At 38.7% G+C, this 13981-nt stretch overlaps 1 protein-coding gene across 1 annotated transcript in view; it reads left to right on the plus strand.

Annotated features, from left to right (window-relative positions):
* RSPO2 (R-spondin 2) overlaps window positions 1–12647 on the plus strand; it is a 114674-nt gene extending 102027 nt beyond the window's left edge. The window contains exon 5 of the mRNA XM_055800985.1: window positions 11518–12647. Coding sequence (XP_055656960.1) covers window positions 11518–11627 — 110 coding nt within the window. The 3' untranslated portion in view covers window positions 11628–12647. The remainder of the gene's footprint in view (window positions 1–11517) is intronic.
* The last annotated feature ends 1334 nt before the right edge of the window (window positions 12648–13981 follow it).

Below are 13981 nucleotides of genomic sequence, written 5' to 3' on the forward strand. Positions count from 1 at the left end.
TAAATACTTTACAGCCCATTCACTGAAACCCACTAATTATCATATTTTTTAAAGGCTCATTACACCTTGAACAATTTTTTTTTTTCTGGGGAACGAGAAATTAATGAGTGGTATATACCAGTTTAGTGCCTTGGGGTAAAAAAATGTTAGGTGGTCCCACAGTCTGTTTATGCATTATTTTGGAGAAAGCCAAAAATAAATACTTTTAAGCTCAATTTATCTTAGGTCCTTGATCCTGATTTACTGATATTTCCCGCTGTCCTAAGCCAGCTCATGTTCAAACCTCAAGTACCAGTTGGTCAAAAAAATTCGGTTAATGCTTCACAGCAATGTGGGGACATTTAAAGAGCTGCTTGTGTGGGGTTTGTGGGGATGGGGGTGTAAAGTTTTTCCTGTGCATGAATTTTGCAGAGACTTGAGCCAAACATTGCTCAAACACTCAGAAAAAAAAAGTCCAGGAGGAAGTCTGAAGAAAAAAGTCTGAATAGCCTATGGTCATACAACTTGTTTTTCTTTCATAAAGAAAGTCTGCCAGGCAGCCTGAAACAGTCAGTGTCTGATACTTCAGTCTGAATAAGTCTCCTTTAAAACCAAAGAAATTACAGATTCTCTATGTGCTGAAGAACGTATGTAGTTGTGTATCAATTTGAATACCAGTTTTCGGTTAGGGAGGGAACCGTGTTTTTCCCTAGAGTGCTTAAACTCACTCCCCTTAGTCCAGCTGTTCCTTTCCACAGATGTCTCCACGGCATGTTTGCAGTGGGAAAAAAATAGCATCAGCATCCTCCCACGGAGGCAGCAGGCAGGCTCAGGTGCAGCATGACCATGTTACAGACAGACCATCATCCTGATGTCTTTTTTGCTTCCTTGCAGAACTCCTCATGCACTCCTTTCCCGAAGACAATAGTGGAGCTTTGAAAACTGGTCCAGACCAGTTAACAGGACTCAGCTGGGTGATTTTATGTTCCTGACTTCATTGTAAAGTAGACTCCATATAAACACTAAACTTGCAAAAAAGTTCTGTGGGCCATAAAGCTATTTCTAAAGTTGTGACAGTGGTTTGGTGATACTAGCACACACAAAAAAGCTTTAGCAAGCTGAAGCACCCTATCAGGTACTGTACATATCTGTTTTTTATAAATGGCTGTGTAGTATAAATTTTAATATCTGTGAGAAACTGGTGTGTGACTATTGGGAAACAAGTAAGATTTAGGGTGAAAAGTGCCCTATCTCCAGCTTCTGATAGTGAATAAACTTCCTGTAGCCATATGATGTTGAATTAACCGGTTACACATAAATCAGCCTGGCATGCATGTGAGCTTGTAGGCAGTCTTGGGAAAGTGCTTCTCTTTAAGTCAGCAAGAAAGCTGTAATACATTTAGGGATAAAGCCATGTAACTCAGGACATTTTTAAATCCTGAGTGGCCACAGCTCAAAGACAGTGACTATCTCTATAGTACTTAATTAGATGTGCTGGGGTGCTATCTGGCACTGCATGGAGTGGCATGGGTCAGTCAACACCCGTAATGGCTCTGTTCAGAGCTCCCCAGCCAGGGACATGCCTGCAGGAGCAGCCCTGGGCTATGCTGTCTTCCTCAGAAGGGCAGGGGCTGCTCCAAGTCAAAACACAACAGACAAGTGAGGTATAGTATTTAGGAATGTTCTCTAACACTGTTTAATGTAGTCATGGAGGTGTAGCATTAGTATGGAGAAAGCTGTGGCCATAGGGAAGTCCTCGAAGCTAAATTTAGGATAAAGAACGTGTTACGCTGCATCAGCAAAGAAGGAATATCAGAAAAGATAATATCCTAACTACAAGACCAAGACAGCAACTCCATCGTGACCATGTTACAGATAGTAAGAGCTGTAATGGATGGAGTGAAGCTCTGATTGTGGGTTTGGTGATGAAAACAAGTGTGTGTGCTTCAACTTGCTGCACCGGAGAAATGTCTGAGGAGAAGGGAAAAGTGTGTACAGATACACCAATGTAGTTATGGGCAAACAGAGGGTAATGACCAAATCTAGGTAGACAATATGAAATACCTGCTGTTTCAGCACCTTCTGGAGTATAAACCAAATGAATATCAGCGAGCAACGCATGTGCAGCAGTTAATCTGGCACACCATTCCTGATGAGCAGACTGATGTAATAATTTTACATCATGTAATTAGAAATGATACATTCATCTTCATTTATAGGAGAAGGGAAAAGTGTGTACAGATACACCAATGTAGTTATGGGCAAACAGAGGGTAATGACCAAATCTAGGTAGACAATATGAAATACCTGCTGTTTCAGCACCTTCTGGAGTATAAACCAAATGAATATCAGCGAGCAACGCATGTGCAGCAGTTAATCTGGCACACCATTCCTGATGAGCAGACTGATGTAATAATTTTACATCATGTAATTAGAAATGATACATTCATCTTCATTTATAGCGGTTATTCAGTAGGAGGCTTCCTGCTGGATTGTACCTTAATCCATTATCAGGTGTTCATTTTAGACTTTTTTCTTACTGACTCTCAATAGGATTACCTGTGCATTACTTGAAGAGAGGCAGAAGTGATAAGTAAAACTATTTTTTGAGCTTGTTTCAGTTTAAAAAAAAGAAAAGAAAAAAAAAAGGAAAAAAAAAAGGGTCCTTGAACAGCATTATTCCTCAGTTCTTGACCAGAATCCCTAAAGGGAATTTAAAAAGACATATAAACATTTACATGTCATATAAAAACCCCTTCACAACTAAATACTATTTCACAGAAGGAAAAAAAAATCTCTACAAAGATATCTTCCCAGTATAATCTCTCCCTCTGTAAGAAACTCTTAATTGAACAAAATGCAATTTCCAGAATGAAATTAAACCTTGCAGGTGCCTCAAGTAAATGTTGTCTCAACAGAATTTATTATCTATTCCCTATATGATGAAGTAAAAAAATATATTAATTAAATCAGCTAGAAAAAGGAGAAATGGATGAAAAATAATCTGTTTTGAAACAGTGGACAGAGGGAGTTTTAAGTCAGATTAGTGTCCAATCAAACCTAGAGGAATTCAGAGCCAATTAGTTCTTAGCCATAATTGTTGCCTATAGAGTTGAAATGTATTTACACATGTATGTATACACCTGACTGTGTATAAATATTGATTTATTATTTTAACATTTGCTTTATATTGCACTGTGAAAGGAAGGAAAATAAACCTAAACCTTTCCTTGGAAATATTTTGCTTGGTTCTGCCTGCAAAGCATCTGATCTGACATGGTGTTGACTAAGATAAGAATAGTGAGTACCGTGCATGCAACTGATATTCATATGATATGAATTCTGAGCTAAATCTACAGTAGATAAACATTTTGGCTGCCATGGAGATCCTCCTGTTTTCACACAACTGTGACTGAAAGGACAATGGGACCCAGCATTTAGCATCTATCCCAGGGGTCCTCAAACTGTGGCCCGCGGGCTGGATACGGCCCCTCAGGATCCTCAATCCGGCCCCCGGTATTTACAGACCCCCCCGCCGGGGGTTGGGGGGGGGAAACCAAGCAGCCGCAGATGACTGCCTGCCACTGCATCTGCGCGCCGGCCCCCTGGTTAAAAAGTTTGAGGACCCCTGATCTATACTATTCAGTCAAACTAGGTCTTCTGTCAGAGTTTTCTGAGAGTTTCCATGTCACCTTGAGTTTGCTGGTTTTCCTCTTCCCCCAGTATGCTTTCTTTTGCTTTCTTTCCCTTAGCCTTATGTGTGATTTTTTATTTTTTCACTTTTTATATTCATTAACGAATAGAAAGTCTTATGTTCTAGGCAGATTAATGGTTACTTTTACAAAGAAAAAATAGTATTCTTTGAAATGATGGAAGTGGAAGCCAGTTTTCGGTTAATATCTCACTACTATCTACTGAATACTTTGGAAAACTGCATTGTGGGAAATGCATTGAGTTTCAGCAATGTAAGATGACTCTTTTCCCAGTGAATTTGCCCTAAAGTTGAAGAAAAAATCCACTGAACTCTCAATAGGCTGTGACATGTAAATTCCATTCTTTGTGGAGGAATCAGTATTTCTTAAACAGATGACAATGCCTGATGGTACTCGGTATTTTCCAGAAGGAAAGAACATCAGATTTGAGTATTGTTTAGTTTGTATTCAGGCCAGATGAAAAGCAGTAGATGTGTACTCTGGGAGAAAAAGAGTACCTCACTTTATTTATTCTTGCCCTAAATATTAACATCTATAATTTCTTAGTGAATGTGTCAAAACAAAAGAAGCTAGTGGGATTAATGTACAGAAACGTGAGATAATTTGATCTTTCTTTCAGTTGAGGAATTATTTTTTTTTATTCTTTTAAATTAGCTTTCATCTCTGTAGCTGTGTTGGTTTGGATATAATTTACCCAAAGTTTACCCAAAGTTTACCCAAAATTGTGAAATTATTAAGTTGAAAATTGAAAATGAGCTATCAGGATTCTGGCTGCCAGGAACTGAATAAGATACCATGCAGGCTAGCTCTGCACTACCAGTGCTTTTGTAATGATCTGTGTAGAAATTATGAGGTTTACTCAAGACAGAAATTTCCATGATTTTCAGCAGGGAATCATGACATCAAATAGGCAAGAATGTGTGAAAAACATCAAACTGTGCTTTTACATGAGGGAACTCATTTTCTTAGTTTATTATTTATTTCAGTAGACCGGCAGTACATGTAATTTATACCATTAGCTATTAGTATTGCACCAAAAAGTACATAAGAAGACTATTAAACTTGCAAACTCAAGTACTTCAAAGCTGAAGGAAGTACTTTCATTTGCTCCTTCTTTGTATCAGTGGTGATAACATCTACAGTTATGGTAATTTTTTCCTATTTTCATTCAGTAATCGTTCTAAGACCTAATTTGCTAACATTATTCAGCTCTTCCAAATGAAAAAAGAATGATAACATAATTCATGACTTTGCTATGGTGTTCATTGTTACTGTGTTTCAGTGCTCTGCAAACATTAATTAACCCACCTTTACAAATTGTGGGATTTGAATAGAAAATGGAATAGAAATTTTGGGATTGGGGATGGTGTCATGGGCAGTTGATGTACTTTATGTGATCATACCATCCCTTCTGGTGTCTCCAGAGGCAAAAATGTATTTGCAGGACTTCTTCAAATTACATCAGAAATTCACCCAGGAAAGCGAGGAGCTAGTTTCTGACACTTGACCCTTCCTGTCCCATCTCCTCAATCTTCTTACTTCTTTTCCAGTGTCACAGTCCGAGTCCCAGTATCTTTCACTCCCTGAACAAAAAGGTTATTTTATTTCAGCTGATTTCCCCCAAGTCATATTCCTCCTGTAGCACACATTAAGCATATCCAATTTCAACCTAAGTTTGATGGTGTTTGAAAAAACAACAGCAAACTAGCTTAGGAAAGCTGTCATGAATCCATTCAGTAGCAGGTGACATTGGTAGAGATGCCCACGGTGTGTGGTTTGCTAAGTTATTAAAGCTCTGTGTCCTCTTTTTGTGGGCCACTTGTCAGTGCTGGTTTGAAAATCATGCTTTAGGAAGAGGTTGACTTTGTAGCAGTGGGTGTTTTTTTTTTCTTTCGTTGAGTGTGTGTTTACAAGATTTCTCATCAATTTGTGCATTTCTCTGGCAGTTGCGGTATCCAAAATTTTTAACCTGACTGAAAGCCCCAGGAAATAAATTACCTCTGAGGAATAATTTATGAACTGAATCCTTTGCTTGCTTGCTAGTTGGATTTTTGAAGTCTGGATTTTTGTTTATGTGCAGTTTGATACGTGGTTCAAATGGAGAGTAAATGATGAGACAACCGCAGGTCTGTGCAGGACAGAAGTTGTCCAGAAGCTTACAACTGCCATCTTTCTCTTGAGTTGAGCTGACTGGTTAATCATTGAGTATCCCTATCATCTTTCCACCGCTATCATTAGTTCCCTGGTGTCTGCCATCCTTCAGTGATACAAGGGCTGTGGTAACTTCTCTAGCTCACCGTGCAGATGAGGTGCTGCCACACGCGGGGTCCATGCTAGAACTGCAGCCATAGCAGAATGATGTACAGGTGTGCAATTACTTAGCTCCTAACAGGACAAAGGGTATATTTAGCAAAGTCTGCTGTTATCCCAGGACACCATTGTGCCTTTGCTGCTAGCAGTGAAAATTCTGTGTATGAAAATCCACGGAAGGGGAGCAGGCAGACAGCTGTAAGTCCTGTTATTCCGTAATCATCAGGAGAGGAGAAAAATGTTTTAAATAAAGAAAGGAGCATTAAGCATTCTGGTATCTCTAAAATAGTAATGTGTATGTTAGAATGCTGAAAACTTGTGAGGGAATTACACTATGAAATAAAGCTGCAGATGTCACTTTTTCCCCTGCCTTTTTTTAACGTTTCAAATGTAAGTCCTTGCTGCCCTCACGTGGATGTGTCCTGGATTTTCTCCATCTGCTGAAAGCAGCAACGGACAGAGATTTTGTTAGAAGAGCAGTACATACAACAGCATCTATACAGCAGATTAAGAACAAATCAGATACTGAACTGATGCTGTCTATCTGAGACAAGGATCTCGAGCAATGTGGCTGGGAGTCCCTGTGAATTCATTTGCTGCATTTTAGTTCCGGAGAGCCAGGAGTGCCCTGAGCATTAGCGATCTGCTGCCAAAACTGTGTCTGGAGAAAGCTGCCTTTGCAGCTAACAGAAGGTGATGAAGGCACCTTTTGAACCAGGTAATGTGTGTCCTGAATTAACAGGCGGGTCCATCCAGCAGGAACCTGTGGTATTTGCAAACATGTTTCAGCTCAGGGTATGAGACAGACCAGAGAACTGAGCACAAGTCTCTAATATACCAGCATAGAGCAACTGTAGGAGAAACACTGATAAAATGCTACAGAAGCAACAAAAAAGGAAGAAAAGTAATCCAGCAAGAGCCTAGTTAAATAATTTTCATAGCTGTTACTCTCTGATGTACAGACAATTGCCGTGTATATTAGCATAAATGTTTTTTTTCAGGAATTCATGTTGGAATTGCATCATTACCTATATGTTATTGTACCATTACCCATATGTTATCTAACCCTTAGAAGCTGTGGCACATTGTTAGCTAATGATAATGTTTAATTGCATAGTATTGCAATAGTATTGCCCATCTACCTACCAGAACCAAGTAGTCCAAATAAAAGTTTAATGAATAATACTGGAAAGATACCAACGATTGGGATAAGTTGCTTAGAAAATGAGGACTTACTCATTGGTAATTTATAAATCAAATAGCAAAACTGAATGTTATAACATTGCAATAAAGGGTTTGAATGAATGGGTTTGCCAGTCTTACTTCTGTAAAATAACCTGTGCAGAAATAGGAGATACAGAACGATAGATAAGTTTTAAGGCTTTTATTTGCTAGATAATTGAACACAAAATCCACCTAAGTTTCAGATCTTTCTTAGGTCCTGTATATTTCAGTGTATACACATGACTTTACAGAGTATTTAACAAATTCTGTAAATTGAGTTCAGAGCTGACTGATAATAAAAATTGAGGAGCCCTGTTTTAGACAGTCAGAGATAAAAAATGCTTTTCAAGGAAAAGTTAGTTAGTTGGCTAGTTAGTATGCAAGGGAAAATAAAATAAAAATAAAAATATGAGTACATAACCTGAACAGTGCTCAGGTATCCTGCTATTTGCATTAATTATTTCTATTTGCTCCCATTGCTGTTAAAACCAAAGGATTTACAAAATAGATTGTAGTCGTAAAATAAAGACTGAAGATGAGGCCTGATGTGGAAGCCTGTATCTTGGAAAGGAGAAGCAAGGCACACGGCTGTCTACCAGATAACAAGCAGGCGAGCTATCATTAAGAAGGGTGCAGTGTTGCTCAAAGAGCGGTGCTGGCTGTGGAACCCAGGTGGCTGCGCTGGACAACTTGCTCGCTTGGGTGTTTTTTTCTGATCAGGAGGTGTTTATAGGCTAGGTGGATCAGACACTCTCTCAGATACTCATAGAATCAGAGAATCACAGAATGGTTTGGGTTGGAAGGGACCTTAAAAATCTGGTTCCACCCTCCCTGCCAAGGGCAGGGACACCTTCCACTAGACCAGGTTGCTCAAAGTCCCATGCAGCCTGGCCTTGAACATGGATGGGGCATCCACAGCTTCTCTGGGCAACTTTTTCTACTGTCTCACCACCCTCACAGTATTTCTTCCTAATGTCTAATTTAAATCTACACCCTTTCAGTTTAAAACCATTCCCCCTTGTCCTATCATTTCAAGCCCTTGTAAAAAGTCCCTCTGCAGCTTTCTTGTATTCAGTTCTGTCCTGTCCAGTAATACTATAATCTGTTACTGATAGGAGAGACAGAGTGCTTTTGCACTCCCTTCTCATTTGCTTCAGCCAGTAATTGCCTTCTGTGTGGAACAGCAAGTTCTGGACTATAATACACTGCTGCTAAAAGTCCACTCCTTTTCAACTGCCTCAGCAAAGCCAAGCGTGGCAGGGCCCTGCCGCTTTCCATGGAGAGAGGGGCTTGGGGTCAAGGGCTCTCGCTCTCGGGAGCAGTAAGCATGGCGAGGTGTGAGGTGGCCATGCATGGCTCCTTGAGGACGAGGTTCTCCACACCTGACCCATGGCACAGAGAAGAGGGGAGCCACTGCCATTCCAGCCCCAGGGGAGTGCCTTCTCCATCGGCTGTCCTTGCTCCACTGCCCTCCAGTTGGGGAACTGAGAGTCTGGCTCCTGCATCATCTTTGAGGATCTACTTTCCGTATCATAAACATAATTTCTTCAAAAGACATCTGTAGCAAAATATTCAGAAGTTACTTCTGTTCACTGTGCTTCTGCTGACAAAATAAGTGCTATAATTGAAATATGCATTTAATAAAAGTTATCATGTGTAGGGACTTCAGCAGCATACTTCGTTTGAACTCCCTAGTCTTTATTCATTTTTCTTGCTAATCCCTAATCTGTGTTGCATGCTAGTAACGATATGGGAACCAATGGTTGGCCAAGAAATACCTTCTATATTCAGTTTTCTGCTTAGAATGACAGTTGGGATTTGGGGCTCCTAGCATCGTTAGCCATCTGGATTTTCTCAGTGTGGTTTAATACTGTCCTGAAAGTAATGAAACGTTGTGTACTACAGGGCACTTTGAAATAAAATGAGCAGCCAAAGAGCTCACTAACAGGAGAACAAATTTTCAGGTATCAACAGCTCTGTGGTACTGCCTCCACAGAGGCTGCTGCTCCATGGCACATATCAAAGAAGGTAATTTGCCTTTGGTGTGCCTTGCGGCAAAAGCAGGTACAGGGATGATTGCTGCAGAGCAGCAGCAGCACCGTAATGTGTTTGCTGCACAATGACATCTCAAATCACTGAAATCTAGTCCAGTTCATCTCTCTTTTAAGTATATTGTATGGAGAGCGTGCTGGCAATTTGATTTGATGAGTGTGTTAAAGGAGCTACTTTGTAAGGCTTAGACAATGATACCAAGTGGGTTGTGTGTAATTTTTTCTGTGCATCTGAAAGTTTTCAGAGGAAAAATAATAGGATCTTCCCCTACCTTAAACTTACAGTAAGCATTTGCTCTAGTTCTCTGGAGGAGGTCGTAGAGAAAAATAGACAAGGCACTGACTGAAGTTTATATTTCTTTTTAGTAATTGGCCTCTACAGTGAGAAACCTCAGAAAGTAAAATCACTGAGCAAACAGGATAGCAAAACTCCAATAAAGCTCTAATTGATTCTGCTGATCTTCTGACCGGCAGCGTTGGTCCCTCATTTCAATTTCTTTCCCCTTCATCTATTCCTTCCTTAATAAATATTTTGAAGATTTAGGTTAAAAATGTTATACTTCATAATATACCAACCAGTAGAATCACAGGAAAAAAAAAATGATATGGAAATGTCTATAATTCAAACCATCTTGCAATGCCACTTTGTGTCAAGTATTCCTTCCCTCTGACCTCATTAGGTGTGCCTAGTCGTTAGATACAGTGTTACTAAACAGTTTTAACTTAAAAGCTGCTTTGATTAATGATTGGTTGAACTGAGGTTTTACTATGTAGGATTAACTAGATTTAAAAATGGCAAAATGCCATGGTAGCATTAACGCCAGACTTTAATGAGAAGCAGAAGTAAACTCCAAGGTCCCTTATGATTTTAATATGGACTAAACTTGTGTGCTCATTACCTTAATGTCCTGTCCTATTTTATATACAAAATTCCAATATTTCCTAGAGAATAGTAGCCTAGACAGCATGTTACAAACATGCAATCTGAAGTATATAACCCTATATTTTTAATGAATCATGAATTTTCATAATTTTAGAATCAGAGTTTTTCAGTGCTGTTATCAAATGGAGAAAAATGCTTCATACTGGTTTAGACCTTTTTATTTAAAAAACAATATGGAAGTAAGACAAAGCCAGACTGGTAAACATTTCTCCCAATTAATAATGTATTGACAATGTAGATGAAAAATGGATTTTCACATTTTTATGTCATCTGCTCCTTGAATTTTCTTTTACTGTCTTCTCAAGTTCATTTAGTTCTCCTGAAAGGTTAAAAAGTTGGCACCTCTAGAGACTAATAACCTTATTTTTTTTATCATTGATCACATATTTCAGTACATGATACAGCCAAGAAAACCCAGATCATTCTCACTCCAGACAGTGTTTGGTCATCTCCTTAAATCCTACCAGACTGGTTAGGGTTTAAGCATATACTTAAAAGTTAATGCATTGCTGCACGAGGGCCTTTGTATCTAGCATTTTCTCAGTCTATAGTACCTTTGCTGAGATAATTAAAGGTCACCGATTTATTATTATAACTGAACAGGAAAAAAAATTCCCGTCGAAGGAGACTGAGAATTTGGTTTTCTGCATTGATCCTTATTTCTCTGTTTTGGTTATTTTTCAGTCAACTTCCAATAGTAAGAAGCATGTAATGAAATTTTTGTTTCTGCACGATACTACGCTGTGAGATTTAGGCACAGGGTGCTAATAAGCAGTAGCAACAGTTCTTTGCAGTGGCGGCACTATTTCTGCCAAAGCATGTAGGACAACATCCAACCAAATAATTGGGCTGTAATGCCTGGTTTCTCATTGAAATCATGGATATATTGGACTTGACTTAAATAGGATTACTCACTCAAACAAATTTACGCAAGGATCTAAGGCACGTATCCAGCTTTCAGTGAGTTAGGAGTCGACGTACCCATTTGGCTCTGGACCCCAGGCACTTGCATAATGTTGCTTGCGTGAGTTACCCTGCTGAAAGTGAGACCTACATCAACATGGTTAATCATACCCGCAAAACTGTGCCTGTGGGTAAGCGATGACAGTCGGGGATCCTGCTTCCTCTGGCATCCCATTGAAAGCTTCTGTTTCCACTGACGATCAAAGCTCATTAGCCAGCATTACCTTTGCAGTCCCCATCAATAATTTTACATGTCATGGAGTTTTTTGACTACAGTCTAACATCACTTCTGCATTCTTTACTTAGTTGACTCATTGATTTATTTTTTTTTTAGGGAGAAGGCCAACAAAAACAAAAGACAAGAAAAAGAAGAAAAAGAATTTGATGGAAAGGGCTCAGAAGCAGCACAGCATCTTTTTAGCGACAGATAAAACAAGCCAGTAAAGACTTGATTTTCTTTAATATATTTTTTTTGCAAAGTGCACAAAAGCTGCTATATGCTCCTGCCCATGGATGCACTACGATTCAGCTGCTTTGACAGTATTGGTGGCAAATAACTTGTGAAAAAGAAAGCCCACAAAGTTGTTTGTTTTATTTATATATTTTTTTATTTTATTTTTTCCTCTAATTTTTGACCTGAAGACTTCAAGGTCAGGAGTGCACTGAGTTGAATCGGTGGAAGTGGTGCTGAAGTGCGTCAAAGATTTTGTTCTGAGTGCCTGGTCAACACGTTGACATGGAAGGGAAGCAGGAAAGAAACCTGTCTATCAGCATTAGGCGGACTTGTGCATATTTAAATAAATAAAAAAAAGGAAGTCTTGGAGGTGTAGGTACTATTACATTTATGGCCTTTGTTTCCTATATTTGTACATTTCAAGAGTAAATGGATATGACTTACCTACTTCATGTTAATGTACATTGTTCTCAGCACCTGCTACATTGAAACTGTTGTATAATAAAATGGCTTTAAGACAATATACTGCAGGAATTACTGCTTAGACTTATAGCACAACAGACTCTGTGTACATATTACTCTCTCTACATATAAATTAACGTATTTACTGTACATCTATGCATTTTTATGTATACTTTATACATGTTTAAATTTATGTCCTGTTGGTTTTAGTAATATACCTTAAAATAATCCAGTAAATGTTTACTTTTTCCTATTTTTTAATTATCTTCTCAAATTTCTCAATAGTTACAACTGGACTTATTTTCTCATTTGTAAAGCACATTCAGATGGCTAAACTACCTTGTACTGACCCTTGCAATGGCGTGTCAGCTCTGAAGTATACTTGCCAGACTAGTAAACCACAAATCTTTTCTGCTATTCTGTGCTTCTATCTCAGCCCCAATGTACTTTGTCTCAGAAAAAGAAGTGTAACTTTTTTTTAAGATGAGGCACAATGTCAAGAGATGTTTTGAGTGTCAGGAGAGAAATTACATGGAAAGTTCTTGGTATCTAAGATTGTATGTGTAAGTTTTTGTCAAATATAATGCACAATGTTTTATTTCTGTTAGTCCTGATCTAGTCAGATAGAGCAAACAAATACCTGAATAGGGGAGAAACAAAAGAAAAAGCTGTGTGAGTCCATTCGTTCAAAAGTATAGCAAACACCAGTGCCCCAGTATTGCCAGTTATTTGTAGAAGTTTAGCAAATTTAATCTGCATTTGGTGTTTGGTTGGGGGCTTTTGGAGGGGTGGGGTGGGTGGGGTGGGGAGGGGTAGAGAGAATTTGCTGTGTAGGAAGTCAAAATGGCTCAGGATGTGTAATTTGGTAATCTAGCATTATTTGGCTTACATTCAAGGAGATTTCTGCTGGGAAAAACCCACACTAAAATGGCTGTCATTTATGCTGTCACTTAGAGAGGTTATTCCAGTTCTAGGACTTGAATACGACCTACACAACACAAGGAAAAGGTAAACCAGACCCTAGACCCTACAAAACTCTTTTTGATGTATACTTTAGAAAAATCCCATCCATTTCAGTTTCGGTTTTATGGGTTATATGCTTTACAAACTAGGGCAATAAAGCATCTATAAGCACTAATATATCCATATTTAGCTAGGACAAGTGTTGCTACAAAAATGTGCAGTAGTTAGGCATGTATGAATGTTCCATGAAAGCACTGTGGACTTCCACTTAACCATGAGGCTGTCACCATCTTTCATTTAGAATATGTTCATATTTACCTAGAACATAATAATGTTAAGGACAGTAAGATTGTTCTGATCCTGGGCTTCTATTTTCAGTGTTAAATGCTCAAAGGAAAAAGTAAAAGGACAGTAAGAACTATAGCTGCCTGTTTGCTTATTGGTTATGGAATTCGGCTGTAACTGCAGTAAATGCCCTCATACAATCCTTTTAGTAGTGGTTACAAATATTGTATTAGGCATGTCGTGGAAAGAATGCTACAAAATACAATAAAATGATGTCACAAGTTTCTGAGCAAAATATTTTTGGTCCTTTCTAATTCAAAGAGTATTATTTCAGAATAGCATACACATAGAAGAATCGGAGAAGGTGTATGGATGCAGATTTTCTCCCACTGGATTAAACAATGTGAGGGTTTTCCAAATAGCAATTTTGCTGATACTTACAACATGTTTGAAAAGGCACTGTATATTAGATATATATTCATTTCTCTGGTCCTATTCACCTTAATTTTCAGTTTCCTTGAGAGTGCAGAGAGAGGGCACTAAGTGGCAAGTGCCCTTTGTGTAGTTTCTTTTTTGTCCTAGACATCTGGTTTTATCCTGCCTTTGCATGGTGAATCCTATCAATGTATTCATA

Source organism: Falco peregrinus, chromosome 3, assembly GCF_023634155.1.
Source record: "Falco peregrinus isolate bFalPer1 chromosome 3, bFalPer1.pri, whole genome shotgun sequence".
NCBI classification, from domain to species: domain Eukaryota; kingdom Metazoa; phylum Chordata; class Aves; order Falconiformes; family Falconidae; genus Falco; species Falco peregrinus.